At 40.3% G+C, this 25,254-nt stretch overlaps 1 protein-coding gene across 5 annotated transcripts in view; it reads left to right on the top strand.

Moving 5' to 3' along the window:
• LOC143172505 (protein hinderin-like) overlaps positions 1 to 25,254 on the top strand; it is a 190,100-nt gene that overhangs the window by 102,881 nt on the left and 61,965 nt on the right. For 4 of the 5 annotated variants that reach the window (XM_076362050.1, XM_076362054.1, XM_076362053.1 and 1 more), the window contains exons 7-9: positions 9,801 to 9,899; positions 16,103 to 16,788; positions 19,604 to 19,699. In XM_076362050.1, coding sequence (XP_076218165.1) covers positions 9,801 to 9,899; positions 16,103 to 16,788; positions 19,604 to 19,699 — 881 coding nt within the window. The remainder of the gene's footprint in view (positions 1 to 9,800; positions 9,900 to 16,102; positions 16,789 to 19,603; positions 19,700 to 25,254) is intronic. The other variant, XM_076362055.1, reaches the window with a different exon arrangement.

Raw genomic sequence — 25,254 nt, 5'->3', positions numbered from 1 at the left:
CAGTGAGTTAACTGGGGTCCCTGGTGAGAGTGTGGTTTTGGACCAGATCAAACTGCTTTGTGATACAATGGGAAGTTCTTGAAATTGCCTGAGTTCTCCTGCTTGAGGTTTTTTTCCTCCTATTTAATGTTGCACTTCCTTTTTGTTCCTGAGGAACCCCACCCCACACTGCCCCTGAAAACTGTTTCCCTAAAGGGTTTTTGCATAATATCTCCTTTTGAAATTTCTTGTCTGCCGTTGGAGTCCTATGATGATAAATAGCTTGTATGAATCTGCTGTCATTTGTGCCTGTGCGTTGAATTGTGGGAGAAAGATACTTGCAAAAAAGCTTTACAGGTATAAAAATTACAATGCAAGGAGAGTGTGTGTGTGTTATAACACCTGTTGGTGTAACTAACACCTGAGATTATCTCTTTGGTAAGTTAGTAGTGGGTTCTGAAGAGATTGCTCAACAGAAACCTCATCCAGGAAATCAGCTTGTAGGCTTCTGCTGTTGAAGTTGTTACAGTGGTGGTTGCCACTTCTGCTGGCTAATCCTAAGGTCATTACTTTGACAATTTTAGGTTAGGAAATAATTTTTCCCCTTCTGCATAATTTTAAGAATGCCTACATATAGATGCATTATGGATTTCTTTTGAGGTATTCGGCATTTTTTGGTGTAGTTTGTGAAATAAAATGGAAGTAATTGTGTTATCCTATATGCATATAGTACTGCCCTGTGTCAGGATGACTAGGTGAAAACAGGAGGGAAGAGAGGAGTTAATAATCACAGAATTAAAAACACTGAAAGTCATCCAATCCACAAGTTTGATATTTAAGTACTCCCAGCTTCAGAGAAACCATGGGGAGTGGTTTTTTTTTAAACAGAATTAAAGTAGTTATCTTCAGCAACCCAGTAATTAAAATTAGAAAGTTGGTTACATTTTTATTGCAGGCAATTCTAGTGGTGAGATTAACATTAGATAATCTTATCATAAAATAACCAGGCACCCTATGATGATCTGACACATGAGAGGCTGCACAGAGCTTCTGGTCCCCCAAGGGCTGTGATTGTTTTATGGTTTTATCTTATGATAACTGTGCTTTGGTTTTGCCCTTTTCTAAGAGTTTCATACAGTATACATTCCCCCCCACTCCCCTGTAAATTTGTAATTTAACACCACTCTAGGAAATGGCAAATCAGCATGGAACTATTAATCTTATCTCGTATCATGAAACAGACACTGATCCGAGAGATCTGATTACTTTGCTTCTGGTGATTATCCAGCCTGAAAGCTGGGCTTGGGCATTTGTATCATCAACAGTTCTGTCATCAGAAAGCAAAAGATTTCAAAAACAAAGTGAAATTCTACAATCAATCCGTTTAACATTTCATGCCAAAAATACCGTGTGGCACCAAACTCCTTTTACTGGTCACTTAGCGATCAGCTGCGATATTAAAGCCCTCATTTCTGCCCTATGTCTACAGCTTCTTTTCCTAGTCATTTAAAGCATAATAAAGGACCTGAATGTCAGGCATGAGGGCTTTAAATAATCTGTAGTGATTTTAATGAGTTCAGTCACAATCGCCACAGGTTTGTCGTGCTTCATAAGTATTTCTGAGATGGAGCTTGCAGTCAGACTCTCTGCTGCCAAGTTGCTTTTCGGCCTTTTGAGAAGGATGGAAACTGGCTCCTGTTCAGTCCTGCAGAACCGAGTCTGGTTTAGCTTGAACTGTTCTGGAAATAGCCAGCTGCATCCCCTCCCCTCCAATGAATACATTGTGAACAAGAAATTCAGTTTTAATTTGTATTACAGTTCAGCTAATTAAAGAAAACCCATTTTAAATACCTGACTGAACCAATGTGATTTGGCTTTCTTCTTTTCTTTACTGTCTTCCTCTTTTTTTTTTTCTTCCCACTTAGTTCTTCAGAATACTTGCAACTTCATATCTTCTCTCCCATCAAGTTTCTGACATTCGAAAAGATGCACTCATTTAACATGTAACTACGAGGGAGGCTCAATCTCTTTTTTGCTTCTCCAGTAGGATACAGCTTTCTGCTCTACAACAATATTTGGAAATAATTTATTTATATATATTTTTTTTTAGAACTATTTACAAATCCCAAGGGACTTTACAGATATGGAAACATGTGGTGAGAATTTCTTCTGTGCTCAACTGGGTGGTTCAACTCTGTTGCTGGAGGGAGTGAATTTTACTGTTGACCTAATTCTGCTCCTGTTAAAGTTAGCGCTGAGTGGTTTTAGAGATTTTCAGCCTCAAAGCATTACTATTCTTTCTTGAATCCAGAGTTTAAGAAGGAGAGCTGAAGTGCAGCACTTTCAGATGGAATAAGGAAGGCTTAAGCTTGGTACTCTGAATACATTTATTAACTAACTCTATCCAAAGAAGTGGCCTGGGAACCCAGATAGAGGAACCTTCCATTCTACATTAGAATTTTGTCAGAACTTCCAAAATTCATACCTTTTGGCATCATGGGCTGTTCCTGCTTTCTGCATTTGTGCAGACTTATCGTACAGATTGAGTTCACAAATTGGGGAATGATAAACCAGAGCAAAGGTGAAATATAAAAATACAAACTTCTACAGTTTTCCCTGGGAAAAAACTTCCCTTCAAAAATTTGTTTCCTCCTTGAGAATAATTAATGTCAAATTTTGGATGTCATATATCTGCTACATTAATTATTATCAGGTGGGGAACATTTTTTTGAAAACGGACAGCTGTTAGGGTACTGGCTAGAAGGAGCACAAAAGAGGTATGTAACGTTTACTCATAGCTATAGAGCCAGTGCTCTTAGGTTGGCACAGTACAATAAAATAACAGTTCTCTATTGAAAAGAAGGTCTACATCTCCATTCTAACTTGGAGAGACTGTACTGTAGGGGTTCATAGTTGGAAACTGTCCCTGCCTGTCCCCTGTCTTTCAGCTTGTAAACAGGCATAGTGTTTTGCTAGCTATTAATATAAGACTATAAACACATATTTAATTTTTGCATATTTTTGTGTGCTTACGACAAAGGCCCAGCTTTGTGCAAGGATTTCCTTTCAGGCTATTGCAAATGCTGACACTTGTGAGCTTTTCTAAACTGAACTCCCTTGAATAAACCTGTGGGTGGGTTTTATTTGGTCTGTCTGTCCAGACTGCAGTGTCTCGGAGTGAAGGCGATGGCCTCGCAAGGTCACTGCTACCCTGGAGTAGTGGAGGGCCTTTCAATTTATGCTTGGTCATGCCCTTTTAACTTAATGTTCTCCTTCACACAAGCTGGTAGTGATGGATGTCCATTCAGACAACCTAATGGCCTATGGTAACTATAGAAGAGCCTTTATATCAATATTCTGCAGCTGAGACCCATCAGGATGGACTGTCAAACTGCTCTGCACCACATCTAGGACCATTTTATGCAAATAATAGCTGTGATACCATTGCTATACTTTATGGTGTCAAGCAGGACTATAAAAGATCATTTCCATGAGTCAAGAGGAAGTTGATCTTTGTAGCTTGATATATCAGAGGTCATTTCCCTCTGTCAGCTGTTGCTACCTTCAACAGTACTAAACCCACTGCAGAATGACCTCAGCTCTTAAGGAATCTCAGCCATAGATGGAAGGTCTGCTGGGACATCCTCAGTGGCATTTCAAGTGTGGCGAGAGTATTCTGAAGTCCGCATCTCCATGGTGGGCTTCAAAAGGAAACAGCTCTCTTACCCCCAGGGAATGAGAGATTGCGATTTGCTCCATGGCTGCTCCTATTCCTGGATTCAACTTTTCCTGCAATCTTTCATTAGTTAATTTATGTACCTGTTGGAGATACTGCAAGGCTGCCAAATAGAAATCATTTCATTTCTCACTGAAATCACAGCCTGTATGCCAAGAGGACCTTGAATTTTTATGTTCAGGGAGATGAGCCTTCCAGACTCAAGCAAGATAGTTTGCCGCTGTTGCTCAGGGGTCTCAGGGGACACCTGTCCAATGCGAAGACTGTCAGATTAGGTAACAGATTATGGGATAACATGCTGTGAATCTGCTTAGGTGGAACTTCTCCACGGGTGGTTGTATTTTGCACAAAACTTCCAGCTACATCTGTTACTAGTCAAAAATGTTCATGTCCTCTCCATTTGTGGAGTGCCATTTGCAATTTGATGGACTTCCTATATAACTGTAAACTAAGTTGTTGACTTCTGATAAGAAATGGAGTACTTGCTAATGCAAGAGAATTTGACAGCAGTCTCATTAAACAGGTACATGAACTAACTGTGGGAAGATTGAAGCAGGAACTGGAAACATAATATATATGTAGTATCTGCCCATGATGGAGCTCTGCCACCATTCAGAGAAGACTCAGCCTTTCAAACACCTTGGTAGCAACTCCAATGCTACCTATCTACCAGTTCATCCCTCTATATATTGCATTGTACGCTTCAGTGCTTTGGGAGTATACATTTTTTCTCATTATTACTGTAAAATAGAAATAGTCTGTTCTCCCATTTCTATGTACTCTAGCAGGTTAATTTGTAGTTTCCTCACTCCCTTATTTAAAGAAGTTGTTCCTGGTAATTTAGTCACCTTGGCATGACAGCAAGTTTCTGCATGTCAACTGTTCTGGCTCTTAGCTTCATTCCTAGTGACAGAGACATAAGCTACCTCGTCTATGCTGTCTTGTGTTTACTGTGGGTTAGTGTGGGTTAAAAGCATGCAAGCTGTGATCTCGAAGCTGATGAGACTGCGAGCAGTCGGTGTGTAAGCCTTTTTTTTTTGCTCTCTAATTGCTCTCTAATAAATGGCATATATACTTTTTTGAAATGTGGAGAGGTCAATTACCATGGTTCTGACGATTCTTCTAGAGGATTTTCTTAATTTTCTGCTACCAAGACTATTTAACACATCATCACGGGGCTGCCTGTTGTTCTGTCTTGCACTAGCATTTGGCCAGTTAATGTGAAGCTATGTACCAGTCAGATTTTGGTGTGTTAGTCTTGTTCCAGTCTTTGTTCTGAAGAACAGCATCATTACAAAACAAAAGAGTCCTTCTAAAAAGCTTTTATTTCTTCTTATGTGAAACTTCTTTGACAAGATGAAGTGAGTCAGCCTGTCTTTAATGGGATTGCATTGAAATGTCTGCTTACATGCAACTCTTGTTGTCATTCCTTGGCATGATCATTACTTGAGGGGCAGATTAGAGGTCAATCAGCCAGAGCCACGGGGGCGCCCACAGCTAGCCTTGGGATACTCCCTACAAATGTAAGATCAAAAGGGCAGGCACATGAAAATTACTGTTTACTTTTTATGAATTATTTCCCAGAGATGGGATCATTAGCAGAATCTAAATGCTGGCTGGCTCTTAGTGCAAGGACACTCCTGACAGAATGTGCTCGCTTGGGCACACCTTTCCACTCTTTTAAAGTCAAAAGATTCTGTTTTTCCTTTTGTGGGATTTCTGTATTATTTAAATAACTTTCTGGTTGTTTTTCCTCAAAACACTGTCCCTACTTCTGAACATGCTTTTAATTTTTAGATGTCATCTATTTTTTTTCTTTGTTTGTGCAGCAAAGGTATTTCAAAGCCTATGTCCATACCCGAGGGACTCTACAGGAGACACCTTCTGAAGGAAGTAAAACTTTCTGGTAATCTTTCTGAGTGAACAGTAGCTGATACTTAAAATTAATCGCTGGCCAATGGGTACCACAGTTATCCCTACTGTAAATACAGGGGAAAGGTGATATTGGCTGTCGTGGTGAGGTACACGTTGGCAAATGCTGATTCAATGTCTACTCCTACAGTAATCTTCACACATCAAACTTTACACGTTCTTATCCACATAAGTATCTGGCTTCTGTTTGATCACAGTAATCAGGGCGATTTAGTAGGGTCACGGTATATTTGCCCTTTTGTCTTGTGTCTGGAGCTAGAAAGCATGACTTTGGAGCAGATGTTGATTGAATTCTAAAGAGACTGGCAGTAGCTGGGAACACGTGTAGCCCCTGATATGCTAAACTTGTGATTCCAAGTAGAAAACTGTTTGCTTTTTAAAATAACTTTGAAAAAGTTACCTTGAAGGACCAAATACATGGTGGATATTACTCTTTAATGAAAACCAATATGAATTTCCCTCTTATCATCCAACATGTTACTACCCTTAATGTGAAATAATCAAATGCTGCCCAGCGTAGGAATGAAACTAAATCTGGCTGGTAACCAAAATAAAATCCCTTACAGCTATTTTTGTATGTTCTTAAAATGTGTGCTGTGAGATTAGGCAGTTGTCTTTTTTTCCCCTCTCTGGTATTTTTCTTAAAAAGTTTAAAAAAAAAAAGGTCTCTTGTAGCTCCCGCCTATGATAAGGTTGTAGGGCAGAAAATCCAATGTTATGTTCTTTTATGTAAATCCTTATTCTTCCTAATCTGGCCAGACATTTTGGATAGGTGTGTTTTTACTTATTTGGCATGATGTTTTCTTAACATCATTGTCTTTTTGGCATTCATCTTGACAGCAGTGGCTAGAGAACTTCTTGCTAGTGTTTAAAAGGATAAACTGAACATCTCCCTTTCCATCTTTCCCCCTTGCTGTTGGATAGAGCTCAGGAAACTTCTTAATCCTTGCAAAGTAGTGAGAGTGCAAAAGAAATGTGTGTGCGGATGAGTGGGGTTGCTGGGTCCTCCAAGGTAGGGGTCTGCAAGCGAACATCTGCGGGAGTGGGTCTGGGGTTTAGTACAGCAACATTCAGAAAGTTGAGGCACAGATACTATAAAAATAAGTCAGTTGGTGCTAGGCACAGTTTAGGCTTGTACTGAGCTGCACCCAATCTCAAAAGTTTTCCACCATATGTCTTGGACTTCTTAGGCTAGATCAGCACTAGATAGGGGGTCTGTATACCCCCCTTCAATTGTGAAGCCATGCTCACAGGTTCATGAGGTGTTGGAGGGCAACTGATTCAGAGCCAGGATGTTGCATTCTTGCTGTGTGTTTCCTGCAGATTTTACACTGAGACAGAATGAGATATCTAGTTGTGCTGTTCATCTCAGGTACCTTTGGTGTTGATATCTTCTTGTTCTTCTTGTAGTCATCATGGAAAACAATGGTTTTAAGATGTCTTTTATTGCATTTGTGCTTCGGAGGCTGTTACATTCCCTCTCCCAAAGGAGAGGACCCAAAGGTCCTTAAACCTCTCCTCTGAAGTGGTACATCTTGAAGCCGATACCCAAATCCGGATGGGTTTCTAGAGCACTGGTCATCCCAGTCCTGTTAGGATAGAAGAATGGTGGAAGTCCCTTCTCCACCCAATTGCTGAGGAGTGCGAGGTACACCTGTGAACTGGTAGCTGTTAAATTAACATTTCAATTTCCCTGTGTGTAGCCTTATCTTTACAGACAGGTGTATATGTGTTGGGAGAGGGGCTATTTTTGGCTATACCATAGGAGAGCCTGAAGGTAATGAGTTGTGTATAGTAAATCTTGCTTAGTCTGTAATTTCCACTACATTCCAAATTAAGGGCCTAAACTAGGGTTAGTGTCAGACTTGCTCTTTCGCTATGTCCCAATTTTGTTTTAAAAGCACATAGCTAAGGACTTTAATATGTTTTAGATTCAGCGCTTGTAAGTTATACTAAAATCCCTAAGGGAGCCAAAATAACTTATTAAAACCTTGCAAATGTTTTTGACTGCTGCATTCTATTATTTCCGATTCCAGTGGTAGCATACAGCCTCCGCTGCTGATGGGTGGAGGAACGCAAACCTCCAGGGCCCATTAGACTTAACTTGTTTACTGCATTGATATCTATATGTTAAATGACAAGAGAGTTCAGGTTATTGAATAATTTAAAATTCAGCTCTAATTGGTGTCATATGACCTGGAAAAGGCCATGGATGACGCCAGGAGCATGCTGTGAAATTCTTATAAATAATTCATAAATTAGATCATTCATTTGCCTGGATGTCTTGTTAAATGCAGAAGTTTGTAAGTAATAACTGATGATATAACACCTGTAAGGATTTAGTTCATATGCTGGAAGGTAATCTACCTTGATGATCTTCTAGCAAAAACTGCCAGAGTACGAGAGTTAATTGCACTAGGGAGAATGCACTACATTTATTTGGGATGGGCTTTGGCAAGGCGTACTGTGCAGATGTTGCATTATGCATTCTCTATCAGTTAGACAACTATTCTGTGTATGCCCATGTTAAAAATGCAGCTCATCACTCTTCTGCCCTTATTTCACGTGAACTCCAAATGCACTGGGAAATGGTAGTGACCTGCTCTGCTCACAAATAGTATAGTTTTTGAAATATTTATCTAGGTCTTGAACTACTGATTCTTCAGTAAAATAAAGGGCAGAAGTAAAAAATTGAAGTCAGAAGATTGTGATTTTTCGTTTTTATAATGTTGGCAGCACATTGAATGTTAATAGTTAGACCTGGTGCTGTCAAGATTAGTATAGTGGCATTTTTCTATAGTGCAAACAGGAACAATATAGGTTTTTTTTGGGGAAAGCAAACATGTTTGCTTAATTTTAGTGGTCAGGTATTGCATTGCCATATGTAGGTACTGTTTGGGCTTAATGGGCATTCTGCTCACAGTGACTTCCAAGACTCAACGTACAGGCACCTCTCTTTAGTTTTCTTGGAGCACTGTATTATTAATGACTGCCTTATCAGCCAGCGTAAAAACAGTTTGCTGATCTGAAATGGAAGCATTTGTTAGAGATTATCTACAATATTTGTGTAGCTGGAGAAGAAGGGTGGCATGTTTATGAATGCAAAATACACACTTAAAGCTGAGTGCCAGCAAATGCTCACATGCCACTTTGAATGCAGGTTTTTTGTGCACCTGGCATCCCAGCTCAAACCCTCTTAACAAAGAGGAGAAAAAAAATTGAAGGCAGCACAAACATAAGAGGTGTTCCTCTGCTGTCACTAGCAGCTATAGATTTACTTTTTTTGTGATGTGATCCTTTTTTTTTTTTTCTTCACTACACCTGTTCAGTATATTGAATTCAGTAGATTTTTACAGGAAAAATACAGGCTTGTGACTGTCATTCACATAGTTTCTTTGATTTGAGACCACTTGTTTTATTCAGTGGAATATGGCAATCACAGGTATACATAATTACTACAGAAAATGGTGCTTTATTTCTTGCTTGAAAAATGGTCAGCTTACCTTCTGTGTTATCTACTGTCTTGGGTACTGACAGAGACAGTTCCTGGACTATTATGTGGGAACTTTGTAATGACTGATATTAGGTTATTTATGGTAGAGGTTTTAATAAAGGTTTATATGATTTAAAGAAAAAAAAAATTGATAGACTTCAATAGATCCTACTAATTTACTTTAAAATCTTTACCTTTTTACATTCTCCTTGATAAATTCTTACAGACTCTTGGAAAGAATAGCTCCTTAATCACTAGTAATGCACTTCAAATAGTCCTATCGTTTGAAATAATTGTTCTTGAAATGGCATTTCTGTTGCCCCAATATCCTACCTGAGCTTATTTATAATATATTCCCCTCACTCTACTGACAAGAGCAAGTGCTTATACTTTTGCTACACCTGCAAACCCAAAGCCAAGCTTTATTGAGGTGAGACCCATACATCAACAATGCGTAGTGGTGCCTGAGTTCCAGGTTTAGGATGTATACCTTAGTGAGTGCGTTAGCTAGGTCACTAATACATGCCCTTGGTGCTCTTTAAGGTGTTCCTGTGTATGGTAGCCTCTCATTTGTCCATTTAGAAATTTCTGCTTCATCTTTAAATCTCTGTATTTCTCCTCTGATTGCTACTTCTGTTCGTTTTTCTTGGCTTCCTCCAGGGTCCACGCTCAGATCAGCACAATGGACTAGTTCTGAACCTGCATGTTCCTCCCTCTGTTTCTACCCCACCAAAAGAAACCCCAGAGCTGAAAATCCAGGTTAGAGAAATGTTCTCAAGATACAATTGAGAACAATTTTAGTTCATTGTCTCTTTTTCTGTATTTACATATATTTGTACTGGTTTCGGCAGGGATAATTTCCTTCCTAGTAGCTGGTACAGTGCTGTGTTTTGGATTTAGGATGAGAACAAGGTTGATAACACACCAATGTTTTAGTTGTCACTAAGTCGTGCTTACACTAGCCAAGGACTTTTCAGCTTCCCATGCTCTGCCAACTGAGAAGGCTGGAGGTGCACAAGAAGCTGGGAGGGGGCACAGGGGGGGACAGCTGACCCAAACTGGCCAAAGGGACATTCCATACCATGTGGCGTCATGCTCAGTACATAAACTGGGGAAAGCTGGCCGGGGGAGCCGCTGCTTGGGGACTGGCTGGGCATCAGTTGGCAGGTGGTGAGTAATTGCACTGTACATCACTTGCTTTGTATATTATTATTATTATTATTACAACATTATTATTGTTGTTGTTGTTATTTTATTTCAATGACTAAACTGTTTTTATCTCAACCTACGAATTTTTCTCACTTGTGCTCTTCCGATTCTCTCCCCCATCCCGCTGGCGGGGAGGGGGGGAGTGAGCGGGCGGCTGTGTGGTGCTCAGTTGCCGACAGGTTAAACCACAACAATATTTCAGCTACAAACTACAAACCCAGGTGCTGTGGGTTAAACTCCGATCCTGTTAACATCTATAGGAATTTTGCTGTTCACCATAACAGCACTGTATTTTGCTGTCCTGGTTTCAGCAGGGATAGAGTTAATTTCCTTCCTAGTAGCTGGTACAGTGCTGTGGTTTGGATTTAGGAGGAGAAAATGTTGATAACACACCGATGTTTTAGTTGTTGCTAAGTCGTGCTTACACTAGTCAAGGACTTTTCAGCTTCCCATGCTCTACGGACTGAGAAGGCTGGAGGTGCACAAGAAGCTGGGAGGGGGCACAGGGGGGGACACCTGACCCAAACTGGCCAAAGGGATATTCCATACCATGTGACGTCATGCTCAGTACATAAACTGGGGAAAGCTGGCCGGGGGTGGCCGCTGCTTGGGGACTGGCTGGGCATCGGTTGGTGGGTGGTGAGCAATTGCACTGTGCATCACTTGCTTTGTGTATTATTATTATTATTATTATTATTATTATTATTATTATTACTACTACTACTTTTTATTATTATTATTTTATTTCAATTATTAAACTGTTTTTATCTCAACCCACGAGTTTTTCTCACTTGTGCTCTTCCAATTCTCTCCCCCATCCCACCGGGGGGGTGGGGAGTGAGCGCGCGGCTGCGTGGTGCTCAGTTGCCAACTGAGGTTAAACCACAACAGTCCTTTTTGGCGCCCAACGTGGGGCTTGAAGGGTTTGAGATAATAACAGATTAACCGGAGTGTATTAAGGAATTTATATCTGATAACAGTTTTGGGTCACAATGTTGGTTCCTCTGTTCTCGATATTGATTGGTCTAATCTGCATCGTGCTCGGTTTTTGCTGTACATGTTAGAGATTGGTATTTCTTTGGAATATTGTTTTGGTTTTGTCTAAAGTTAATAAGCAATTTAAGAATATCATTAATGTCGTTAAACCACAACATTTGCCCAGTGTATGCAAGGACCCTAGCTTTTGTCCTCAGAGTGCAAGACTTCCCAAGGTAATGATTTTGGGCTGTTTCTTAAACATGTTTTGTACATGCAGAGCTAACAGTGAAATCTGTCAGGACCTTGCCTGTGTTGAGGTTGTAGGATCTGATCTGTTACTCGTTCATCCCTTGCAGTACAAAGCTCTGTGTGCTGGAGTCAGTCTGTAAATGTGTCTCCTCTGCCAGTGCTGTGAATTAACACTGCAGAGCACACAAGTTGCATTTAAGAAGAATTTGCAGAGATCATAATGCTGCGTGCATAAAACTGGTGCGCTGTTTGTCTGGTTGTAGGAAGTTTTAAGGACTGGATGTTTGTTTAAGCTCTGCGCTGAATCCCTGAGCAAAAATTACTGGGATTGCAGTAAAGATTTCATAGAGCTCCCCACATGTCTTCCTCTTTAAACCCTTCTAAAGATTATTTGAATTATTTTTTAATATCTCCTTGTTTCCATGCAAGAATTTCGCATCTGATCAAGTCTTATTAACTCCATATGTTGCAAGGAGCAGTCTGAGTTTGTTTGTTTGTTTAAGCCTCAGTTAAAGGAAGTTGTATCTTTAAATACAGTACAGCAAGCCTGGAAGAGCACCACAGAGGGGAAAGCACAGCTGTTCCATCATGGTCTGTCATGGTTTCCATGTGTCCCGTAGGCAATATCTTTCTTAAACTCATCTTGTAAAATTACCCAATTCCTTATGCTTGTGCATCTTTAGACTCACGGTAGTAGGTAGGTCTTTGGAATGTTTGGGGTTTTTTTTTGCTTTTCCCCTTCACCTGGCCTGCATCTTACAGATCTGTCATGGCATGCTCTGGTCTCATCTGATCCCTCATAAGTGTAAATGTCAGTCTGTTTTCCCTGCAGCCTCTACCATCCAGATGTAGTTTTCAATTAAAGCATTAACAGAAAAACACAAATTGCTAAAAAAGTTCTTGACTTCTGATTCCCAATAGTTAATTTTTCTTTGGGGTTAGACCCTGCAAAGTACTGAGTAGCCATCAAAGGCATGTTGGAACTCAGTCTTCTGCCTAACATGACCTCCTTCTTCTAAAGGAATTAAAAAAACCTCACTCGCATTCAATGACATTAATGAGAATTTTCCCCCCTGCAAACATATTGTAACTGTGAAATAACATTAAACATTCTCTGCCTTGTTATGAAGTCTTTAAATGTCAATGCCATTTCTGAGACCATCAGGGCAGATTTAATGGCGGCCAAGGTCAACAAATGCTAACTGGTACCTCTCTTTTAGGGCCTTCAGGGACTCTTAATAGGGTCTCAGCCATGAAGTTAATTTGCGATGTGGGCCTTTATTCTTAAACCTGCTCCTGATGATTATTTTGTACCGTCTTCATTCATGTGCATAGATTTCTTAACATTCTCTTGTCTCTTCAGTCAATAAAAGAAACTGCTAAAATAAAGAAATTCTCAGTTATTTCATCTTTTGAGTCTTCTTTTTTTGTTCCTTTTTACTTCTGTTTCTGGGCTGTGGAAGGGTATGTGTATGCTTTCTGTAGACCACCCTGAGCTGCCAGCTCTGATAGGGTCCTAAGAATGTCTTCAGGTCTGCCACCTTCTGCTGTAACAGGAGGCTGTGAAACTGGCCACCTTGAAAGACTCTTTCTGTTGGTGCCCTAAATGCTATGCTAGCAGAAGCAGGTGAGGAGGTAGGAAACAAGAGATGGCGTGTAACCACAGGATTGTCTTTCTTTACCATTTCTGTAATATTTCTTCCTGTTGCTGGTCATCCCTTTATGTATTATCTAATTTAGATTAAAAGGGCTTTGTAGCCTTTATTTGTCTAGAAAATACTGCAGACAAGGATGGCACACTACAAATAATAAATAACAAAACTCTGTCTTTTTGGCAGCATGTTGCATTTCTGCTCAGTTGCCCTGCCAGCCACTCTGACTTTAAAATATTTAATGTCCTGCACTTTTCACCCAGTCCAAGCACCGGGCTTTCCTCAGACATTTACCACTGACATTAATGCAAATGCTTCCAACTCACTGGGCCCTTTGGGGCAAAACATGACATCCTTGGCTTTCAATCACATGGCAGAGAGGATATATTTGTATCCACAAAATTGGAAATAATAAAATATCAGTATTCAGGTGCTAATCCATGTTAATCTACATTCTGTGAAGTCTACAAGAAACTTGTAATTGGTTGTCTTGAAGGGCAGCAGAATATATTTGGTATTTTGTTTATTTATAAAAAAGAATTTAAATTATACATATAAACACTGCATAGATTTGGATTATATCTCTCTTCTAATCATTGCTGGACACTTGCTTGCATTCCTAAGTTCTAGTGGTTTGGGGCTTGCTGTCTTCCACTCTATGTGGACAATACCTATCTATTGTAAGTGTTGCCGGAATGCAAATAATACTTTTCTTTCCATCAGTGGATACCAAATTTCATAGAATCATAGAATAGTTTGGGTTGGAAGGGACCTCTAAAGGTCATCTAGTCCAACCCCCCTGCCGTGGGCAGGGACATCTTCAACTAGATCAGGTTGCTCAGAGCCCCGTCCAACCTGACCTAGAATGTGTCCAGGGATGGGGCATCCACCACCTCTCTGGGCAACCTGTCACAGTGTTTCACCACCCTCAGCGTAAAAAATTTCTTCCTTCTATCTAGTCTAAGTCTACCCCCCTTTAGTTTAAAGCCGTTCCCCCTTGTCCTGTCGCAACAGGCCCTGCTAAAAAGTTTGCCGCCATCTTTTTTAGAAGCCCCCTTTAAGTACTGACAGGTTGCAAGAAGGTCTCCCCGAAGCCTTCTCTTCTCTAGGCTGAACAACCCCAACTCTCTCAGCCTTTCTTCATAGGAGAGGTGTTCCATCCCCCTTGTCATTTTTGTGGCCCTCTTCTGGACCTGCTCCAACAGGTCTGTGTCTTTCTTATGCTGAGGGCTCCAGAGCTGGATGCAGTACTCCAGGTGGGGTCTCAGCAGAGCAGAGTAGAGGGGCAGAATCACCCCCCTAGACCTGCTGGCCACGCTTCTTGGGATGCAGCCCAGGATACGATTGGCCTTCTGGGCTGTGAGCGCCCGTTGCTGGCTCATGTCCAGCTTTTCATCCACCAGTACCCCAAGTCCTTCTCGGCAGGGCTGCTCTCAATCCCTTCATCCCCCAGCCTGCATTGATACTGGGGGTTGCCCCGACCCAGGTGCAGGACCTTGCACTTGGCCTTGTTAAACCTCATGAGGTTCACACAGGCCCACTTCTCCAGCTTGTCCAGGTCCCTCTGGATGGCATCCCGTCCCTCTGGTGTGTCAACCGCACCACTCAGCTTGGTGTCACCTGCAAACTTGCTGAGGGTGCACTCGATCCCACTGTGTATGGCATTGATGAAGATATTAAACAGTACCCATCCCAATACAGACCCCTGCGGGACAGCACTTGTCACCAATCTCCATCTGGACATTGAGCCGTTGACCACTACCCTCTGGATGTGACCATATAACCAATTCCTCACCCACCGGACAGTCCACCCATCAAATCCATCTCTCTCCAGTTTAGAGCGAAGGATGTTGGAAAGGTTTCTTTCCCTGCTAAACCACTTTCACTGTAGTGGTTTTGTTATCTTTAACAAACCTGGCTTCTGTAATTAAAACAATTAGATCTTTGTGAAAGGTCCCAAAGGCTGCAGGAGTTTAAATTCAGTATATTATTGAAATTAATGCACAGGTCTAGCAAAAGAAATGCGAGTGCCTGATTCACCGCTGTTCTGATGTGCATAAAAACTCAAATGCTTAACTGCCTAGATGACCCATAGTGCAAAGGCACTCCAGGATGTAAGTAGGATTTTGATGTCTGTTACATGATATCCACAAGTATAACAAAACCACTAGAATTTGCTTGCACTGGGTTGACAAATGTGAATTACAGTTGCTTGCTTTCTTCAGAGTTTTATCAGAGTATAATCACTTGCCCAGCTTAATTGAAAAATCACTTATGTTTATAGCTGAATTTTAACATGTTTTGTATTTAAATGACAGCTTTTGACGTACAACCGTTTTTTACAGAAAGTAGTTGGTTTTTATCTGTGTTTCTGTAAAGATATTTCAAAAACTCTCTCAAATTTTCAGCAGTAAGTAATATCCCATTCAGTGCAAGGTGAAATGTTTTACATCAAATCTCCTGCTGTGTAATGGCCAATCAAAGAGTATTTATAGTGGCTGAATGGATTTTTTGGCTCAGTATTCAAAATTAAACATTTTCAAACATTAACATTTAATGTTTTTTACCACTCTTCAAGTTGATTTTATGTAACCCTAGATGCTCACAACTACTTGATACTCTAAAGCGACTCATTTTATGCTGAGGATCCTGCAGGCAGTAGTTTTACATTTATTACACTTGTGTAGATGGAATGAAATGTAGATTTGATAGCAGATTTGTGTCTGTCTTCTGAGAAACATTTTCTCGGGTTTGGCTGTATGTCCATCAGCATGATGCAGCAAGTCTATTTCTGAGAGAGCACATTTACCAAGTGAAATTAATGAGCAAAGATAAATTTTGGTAATTCACAGTAAATTGTTTCTCTTATTGCAGGTATCCAGTAAGAAGAGCTCATGCCAACAACCGTCTTTGGAGCTAGATGGTTCTTACTTGGGTATTGGGGGACCTCAAACTTTTTATAAGAACAGTAGAGCATCAAAGGCTGGAAGCCCAGCCCTTGTTGCATTGTCTCAGCCTTGCAGGAATAACCACGATTACAGGACTGAAACCCATTACAACCATCAGGAGTGTCTGAAGGACTATCCAGTAGAAAATGGCTTGCACAAAAAGTGTAACAACATGATTTCCCCAGCCAAGCAGAGGAGCCCTCGCCATGTAAAACCAGCTGAGGAGATGGACCAGAAAGGAAATGAATTTCAGAGCACATGCCCTCAGCAAGTGAGTCACGATTGTGCCTGCAGGCATGTAGGGAGCTCAGGGAGCGTGCAAGAGAGCCACCATGTCAGCCAGGTACCTAGAAGACACTCTGGGGCAGTTCACAAAACCTGCGATTATTCTAGGTGCTCTCGAGTTTCTGGGCTGAATGACAGCGCGGACTCAGGGCCTAAAGAAACAGAGCAGGCTAAAAGGTTATATGAAGAAAGAAGGCAGAAGCTGCTTCTGCAGAAAATGGAGCTGGAAATTGAAAAGGAACGACTCCAACATTTGTTGGCTAAGCAAGAAGCAAAACTGCTCCTAAAACAACAACAACTACACCAATCCCGTATGGATTATAACAGGTGATTTTGAGACTTAGAGTTTTAAAAAAAACCCTAAAATTTCTAATGAAGACATGGGCAATAATTAAAGCGGGAGAACAGAACTGATAAGATAGGCAATACCTGTGGCACAAATGCTCTCTAACAGTGATTTAGAGGAGAGGAGACTTTTTAGTATATTAGCATATACTGTTGGGAAACAGCATGACAGCTGTGGAAAACAGCAGAGGAAAACAGTATGTGGTAGAAAGAAAGGCACAAGAAAAGCAGTGCTAAAAGACTAGGTAGGATAAGAGAAGCAGTAGAAGAAAATGACTGGTTGATCTTAGTGCAGGCACTTCAAGGAATATAGACATTTGGCAAGAGAGCAGTGTGAGCGTGGATGACATAGATGTGGCATTCCCCCTTCTTTCCTTGGAGAGGTCAGTTTTGAAGTATTGCACCTTCCTAGGCAGGGACTGGAAGAAGTGTGTCTTACAGAAAAGATGGAGATAATTTTTTATGTATATAGAATATATATTTTTTTCCATATATATGTATGGAAAGGGAAGGGAGCCCTGTGTAGCAAGGACATTTTCTTTCCAGTGATGTTTGTGGAAGGGAGAATGCCAAGACTGAGGCAGAAGATGCGCTTAAAAACTAGAAGAAGGGAAAGGCAATAACCATAGAAATATAGAATGTGGCTTGAAAGGCCCATGAGCTTGTTGCAGGAGGTGAGATAACAGCTTCCTGACAATGTAAATGGGGACTCTGGAAAAGAGGGAGAAGCTGGTTTATTGGTATCGTGTTACTAGAGCGGAGAGGAACAGTGAAAGGGAGCGGGTTAAAGCAAGTTGAATTAGCCAGTGTAACTCAGTTGCATACTAACATTTCAGCATGAGGAAGGGATAGCAATGGGGAAAATCTAGCAGTCTTTTAGAAGCAACAGGAGGTGTTTCACAAGGATGCTTATTTCGATACTTTTTTAATATGGCAACTGTGGACAGCATCCCGTAAGAGTCTGCGTTACATGACCCACTTCGTACATTCACATATTATAACCACCATGGAGGAATATATCACTTTCTCTTCTTAAACCCAGCCCCCCCTGGTTACTTTTCAAACTCTAAAAGAGAATACTGTAATTTAGGTGGTCTTTTGTTTGTTGTCTTGGATTGTGGCTTACATTACAAATAACGTGTTTATATGGCTTTAAAAACGCCTGTCTTAAAGGCAATCACAGTTGTGTGTGTTGAAAATGGCTGAGGTCACAAACAAAGGATTATGACTTCAGGTGAGAATTAAGTAGGAACAGATGGATTCTTAATCATCAAATACCTTAATTCTATGCATGCGTCCCTCTAATGAAAAACAAGTAGAATATGAAGGACATGCAGACTGAGGTTTTTGGTGTTTTTGTTTCTAATGGATATTTTTCAGCATTTGAGGCACCATAAGCCCAGAAAAAAATGGACCTTAAATATATCGATAATGATGTGCTTGTTAATATGCCTATTTTAGCCATTTTTTTCCTGAAAAAAACTTAATGGTTTACAGAGCTCTAGTTACCTAAAAGAATTCTATGCAAGAAAATCATATATGATCAATCTGAGAACTCAGTATTTTTGTGATCTCTTTTCAGAGGTGCAGATGAAAGCACATTTGCCATATTCTCTCTAAAAAAAGCAACTAGAATATAGAGTGCTTGCTTTTAAGAAATACTCAGTCTCTTTAGAATTGAATGTTTGATATTTACATGTTAGTATCTTGGGCGTTACAGTTCTGTTTCAGTTCTAGGTGTATAATTCACTTTTGCACTTGATAACAGGGTAATTTTATATACTACAAACAATAAAAAATTGTTTAGCTAAGCTCAAATACACTTTGCTTCATTGTCAGGAGGCTCTAACCTAGTTTATCTCTTAACATAATGACAGTTTTAAAAACGAATGCAACAAAAATCCATTTCCAGATAGTGTTTATTTTTGTCTGTCCTTCTGCATGGGTGGAGTGCTGGTTAAAGTCCATTCTGAGCTGCTGAAAGTATTGTCAGTGAATGACAAGTAAAAGGTCTGACAATTTGTAATTTTTGGCTGTTAACTCTTCTGCTCTTTTAGGGAAAGTATGAATTGATCCTTTTTTTTGGCCACGCTGCATCATAACTGCATTATAATATCCCACATTTCCCTACTTAGCCTCAAGCGAGCATAGTACTTTCAGTTTGCAGTTTCTCTCTATGTGAAATAGTTGCTCGGCTATCAAAAATGGTGTGTGTGCAGGGAAAGGGGCAGTTCAGTGACTCCTGATGCCAACCACACCAGAGTAGACAAATACGGGTAAATCCTGGAAACGGGAATTTTATTCAAGTGAAAAGGGAGAAGTGCCTCTAATGTTGACTTTTCTATCTTCACTGGAGAGAAAGAAAAAGGTGGGGTAGTCTGTTAAAAATGGAGCATCATCTGTGGGCCCATACTTTCAGGAGACACAACCATCTCGAACAAATTGTACATTTTATGCCGTTTACACATGATGCCTTTGAGCTCTGGTGCTGCTGGAGCTGTAAGCTGAGCCCAGCAAGGATGTTTGTTATTGGATACTGTGACCATTTTCTTAAGGGAGCAGGTCCTTGGAAATGAGCAAATGAAAATTTTCTAATCTTTTTCCCAATGGAAACCCTTAGAAGCAAAGGCACTGGACATAACTCAGCCTTTCAATACAAAAGTATATCTGAAAGTGTGAAAACAGTTGTGAAAGCTTCTGCATTTAACGTGATTAAGTGCCCTGTTTGTAGACACACAGCTCACCTTTTTGTGGAGAGTTCCTGGAGCTGCAAAACCAGCTAACTCTGCTTTTTCAGGTTTAGAGGCTGCATACCAGGTTCAGAAGATGTGCCCATTGATGAAGCACCTGGAGAACTTGCTCTGATGATGAACGGCAACAGCATGGGGCTCAGGTAATTTCTCTCTTCACTTCTAAGTACTTCACAGTATTGGTATATCTTCTTGACAGTGTGCTGTTGGCTGCCAAGTGTATTTGTTCATGTGTTTGTTTCAGATTAAGAGCTTTTTTCTGCAGGAAAGGTAAAATTCATTGGCTGTTGGCGTTTTATGAGTCAAATCAATAGGTATGCTGATCTGTTATTACTCAAGGTTGAGGGGTTGACTTCCTGTAGAGGTCTCAGGTTTTGTGTGTCATCTCTTAAGGACACTAACCTAGCCCAGTGCAAAATGGAGTTTTCACAGAATCGTAGCTTTTGTTCTTTGTTCTAGGTACTGCTTGTTATTTTTTCAATTAAGATCAAAACATCTCTTTAGTCTTGATTTGGACCTGATGTAAAAAATACATGATCCTTTAACTCCCAGATAGAAATGATCTTTTACAATTGGTGACAGTTACTTGTTTTTTAAACAATGTGTTGCACCTCTGCTGCAGTATGATCAGAGCAAACTACCACTGAAATAACTGGAAGTAGAGTTAAGCCAATATTTAGCTCTTTATCTCAATTTTGCATGTTATTTAAAACTTTAATCAATACATTATTGTGTTTTCTTTCTGTCCCACCCTGTCGCGTTTCCTGTTACCACTGGGAGAAGATTCAGGCTTATTAGAAAAGCAACAAATAAAAACTGTGGATTTGACAGGGTTTTTCTCCCTTTCTCATAAAGTAACAGCTTCTTGTTCTCTGCTTTAATTATAGATGTTCTTTTGACCAAAGTATCCCCTGTTTGGTGGACAAAAAGAGCAGCTGTCCTTTGAATGGCCCCTTCCTTAGTGACAAGAGAAGACTTTAAAATAATAAGCTTTTCTCTCCACTATGAGAATACTGGAAGTACTGTTAATTTATTTATAAACTAAGGGTCCAATACTTTTTTTTTTTTTTAACCTCAAGTGATACTGATTGTATTTTATTTTTTTGAGATCCCTCTTCACTGAAAAAGGGTAAGACTTCTTTCTCCGGAATTACAGCAGTTATTAGTTTGCTTGGAATACTTCACTGCTTAACCAGGTGTTTGGCTCCTGTGAGTTACTGGCATATCCTCATTGTATTCTAATGCTTTTTTTGTTTTGTTTTCGCACAGACTGAAGTGATCAAAGTGTGATCACTGTAACAAAAGAGATAGAGAGTCACGATATGTTTAAGATGCAGTAGCATTAAGCCCCTTGGAAGAAAAATGTAACCTAGAATATCTGTAGGGCATCTTGGCAACAGTTTATCAAAAACCTGCAAAAATCTACATAGCCTAGCAGGGAAAAGGAGGAAAACCTGTGCCGTTAACAAAATGAGAGTTCCAGATTTCGAAAGGTTCCCCACCCGCTCTTCATTCCCTGGTTTAATTTACTGTAATTTTTCAAAGTTAGTACATGTTTGTGCAGTCTCAATTTGCCATGCCAGCTGGTTCCAAAGTTTGGCAGCAAAACACTTGGAAGTTTTTCTTCCTGTATGCCATCTTCAGTTTCACAAAGGTTACCAGATGAATGCCCCCTAAATAATTTACTCTAATGTAAGGCTGAAAGAGGCTATGGAAGACAAGTCCATTTGTCTCTTTTATGCATTTGAATATGTAAGTAATGTTTTCTTCAGTATCGAGAAAGAGTGTGCAAGTGTGTGTCTAGAGTTTAGAAAGGATGAAGAACTGGTAGGAATACATCCTTTTTTTTAACAGTCTCTTTTTTGTTTTTTTTTTTGTTTTTTCTTGGGGTGGGATGTTGATGGGTTTTTTTAATTATTTGTTTTTTAATTGACTGCCAAACGGTTCTTGTTACAGCAAATGCTATCAGAACCCTAATGGAAAACCAGCCCTCTCTGACTTCCAGTTCATACATGAGAGCTCCTCTAGCAAACCTCACAGCATGAAACTTGGTTTCAGTCTTCAAATAAGCAAAACTTACCTTAAAAAAGTCCTGGTATTTTAAAGGAAATGGTGAAAGTCCTTTAAAATACTAAACTTGCTGAAATGAGGTATTGGAGTTTATAAGTAAAATAAATAATATAATCAAGAACTGAAAAACATAGGGTTTTTTTATAATTAACAGCTCATTTTGAGTTAATTATCTACAATTACGAAAACCTAATTGCAATTTATTCTCTACTGTCTGTGGGAAGAATCATAGGCAAGGGAATGTGCATCACTGCCAGGCATAAATGCTACAGGATGGGTACAAATAATAAAGGAGCCCTTAATGAAAAACAAAAAGCAAATAGGAGCGTGCAGCTGTGCCAGGCTATTGAAAGGTAATTGTAGTCAGAAATGAGATATGTACTTTAAAAGGCATCTTGTCATCCCCTGTAGGGATTAATTTTTTTCCCTCCTTGAAAAGGGAAAAAAAGATTCCACAAGCAAATACAGTACAGAGTTTGATTTCTGATACAAATTTTGGTCATAGTCTGGCTGTCTGTGAAAAGGAAAACTTTTACCTTGGGGACTACTGCAAACTATAGCCAAATTTTCTGATGGATGCCTGTTTCATTTTCTCTTCTAAATGTGCCATTATAGTTTTTTCATTATCAAAGTCAGCAAGCGTTGTCCATCTCAGCCTCTTTGGATGGTCCCGGTATGAATTTGCCGTGTTGAATTTGTCACTTCCCTGCTGGGCATGTTGAGGAGCTGTTGGGAAGAAATGTGTCTGTCCCTTTGCCTGCTTGCACCTGGGCCGGCACGTGGGACCTGAAGGGTCTTCAGATGCAGGATCTCCAGTTCTCTAAGGTGCAGCAGTCAGAGCAGGTTTTACTGAGGATGGTTTTCAGTAGCTTGGAGTGCTCCTAAGTGAGCCCACAGGCAATTTTCAGCTATGGAGATAGTAACTTGTACAATTAATGGCAAGTTGTCTGGTTGTCTGTATAAGTTCTTTTCAAGTTTGCCCCAGTGTGCGAGATGCTTTAAAATATTCAAAATAAAACCATAACCTGATGCATTTGTTTAGCATAAAACAGCCTTTTACAAAGCGCTTTCCATCTCCCACACGCAGGTGCTTGGTACATGCTCAAGTACCCACTCCATGCGTATTCAGTAGGATCCATACACCCGGCACCTGCTTTTGTGTGTGGTCCTGACGTATGCATCTGGGAGAGGAATTTTTGAAACAATCCACTCTTCTCTCCTTTATGTAATCTTAACTTTGGATCTGAATGTCATGGAACTAAGACCTATTTAATGGCACCAACTAGAGGAGATACGGTTTGGTACTTTGCAAGTACCCCTCCCCAGAGTTGTGCTGCATGCCTAAATCTTAACATACAAGGTTCCCTGCTTTTCCAGTTCTTAGGTTTCCTATACAGCTCTGCCGGTACAGCTTCTATTGCCTTCTCTCTAACATGCGTCTTTTCCTCAGCTTTCACACAATACTGCCACTGCACCTCTACACTGACCTGTGCGAAATGTTGTAAATAGGAATTGCTGGATACAGCAGCTATCAGATGGGTTTACAGTTATCTGCAGGCACTCTTTCAAGGTATGCTACCTGGTTAAAGGATTTCTTTCCTGGAGTATTAAAGATTTGCAGGTGGAATTTGCCACCTTTAATTTTGTTGGAGGTGTTTTATGTTTGTGTGCTTCATTCTATATCACCCGTGTGTATTTTTTCCAGTTTGTATTTTTAGTTAGTTGAAAATATCAAACACAGAATTCAGCAGTACCTTCCCCCTGTTTGAATGCTCATTGCTATGGTGATAGTTCCAGGAGGGAATGCTGTCAGGGGTCTTTTAAAAGATTTTTATGTTTATGGTGTAACTATTTTTATTATCTTGTGAGAGAAGGTGACAGTTATCTCTTGCTCCTTGTTTAATGCTTTGTTGTGAACTCGATTTTTTTTTTTGTGGCTTGTTAGACATGCAGGAATCTTTCTATGGTGATGTGCAAGCATACTTCTGTGTTTTTGTCCAAATAGTCAATGGAATTAAATAGACTTGCAGAGGAACGCAGACTCGCAGCTCCCCCTGCTGTCCCAGGCATAGCCAGGTTTATTCACACAATCCCCCCCTCCAACTAATTTAAAAATAAAATAAAAATCACACGCAATCACACAGCTCTGCCACCTCTGACCTGACTTGCGCTGGCCCCATTACTCCGGTTTTTGAAAGGAACTGATATTTAAAAACCAGTGGCAATGGTAGCACCCATTTTGTTTCCTATTTGGAGTTTTCTTGTCAGTTCTTCTTCATGCTGGAATGTGTCACCTCCTGTTACTCTTGTCCTGAGCCTCTGGAGGAAACCATCACCAGTGCTGCGACTGGCTCGTTGTCCAGAACCTCTCAGGCTTCAGTTCATCTATGAGTTGTCCTTGGTCTCTTGAGGTGTGTCCATATAGTACTTGGCCAACTTTTAGGAATGTATTGAATACAGCTTGTTGGGACTTTTTTTATCTATTTGCTGTTTTGGCAGACTGGCACATTAAATTGGGCTGAAATCAACTGTGCTTGCAAATGGCCCATAAAATCTGTGTATCTGGAAGCCACTTACCCACTTGTTAGTGCTCCTTTTAACACCCAAGTTACTTTCTTGTTCCAGATAATTTTACATTGAAGTTTGTATCATTTTTAGATAGGATATTTGTGGAGCGAACACTTGTTTGGCCGGTAAAAAAAGTGCTTGCAGATCTGCCAATAGTGCAAATGCTGAATTAGGTGCAGATATGAGTTTTTCTTTCTCTCATGGCGTTGTCTGACTATATATAGGCACAGCATCCCTTCACAGATGGCTGCCGGAGTCTGTTGTGATGTAACAGGAGAGTAGAGTTGGAGTTAGATACGCATTTTTGCTTCCTTAGTCCCACGTGCAGACTCTGAAGGTTGTAGGTTTTCTTGCACAGGGTGAAGGCTTTTTTCCTGATGTGGTTACTGAAAGCTTATTGCTGAATGGGGTGCAGCAATTTTTTACACATATCTGTGCATGCATATTTATTTATTTATTTATTTATTTATTTTTAAGGTAGGCAGTGATCCTTATCAGAGTGGGAAGCGAGGAGTTCATTTCTGCTGACCTGGTTGCTTCACTAATCTCATTTTCAGGTTTACTTTCAACTACGACAGGGTTTTGAAGCTGCCTGTCATACATTTACCTGAATTATGCTGATTCTGTTCTCATGATCACGTATGCTGCACACAGCAGTATTACATCATTTCCATTACAGTCCAGAGTAACCTTGAGCAGGAAGCCTACTGATAGACTTGAGGTATAAGATGTAAGTAGGAGATACCATAAGTAGTTTCCGTAGGCAGCTGGAGCCAGCCTGTGGGTGAGGTCTTCAAAAAGCACAGGAACGCTGGTGTTAGAAATGCTGGTAAGCATAGGATGGCAATCAGTGAAAATTGGCTTGCTAAAGCTGGAGTGCTTTGGTATTTTCACAAAACTTGCATTTCCTGCCAGTTTTCTGCATGGGTATAGTTCTGTAATATCACATATCAGAACTGAAAATGCTCGGAGGTTTTTTTTTCTTTGGGTTGAAATATTTAAAATTCATGCATCTCCTGAAGGAGTTTGTTCTTTGCCAACACTTGCAGACAGTGAGAGA

Source organism: Aptenodytes patagonicus, chromosome Z, assembly GCF_965638725.1.
Source record: "Aptenodytes patagonicus chromosome Z, bAptPat1.pri.cur, whole genome shotgun sequence".
Taxonomy (NCBI): domain Eukaryota; kingdom Metazoa; phylum Chordata; class Aves; order Sphenisciformes; family Spheniscidae; genus Aptenodytes; species Aptenodytes patagonicus.
This window is presented reverse-complemented; position numbering and strand designations above follow the sequence as displayed.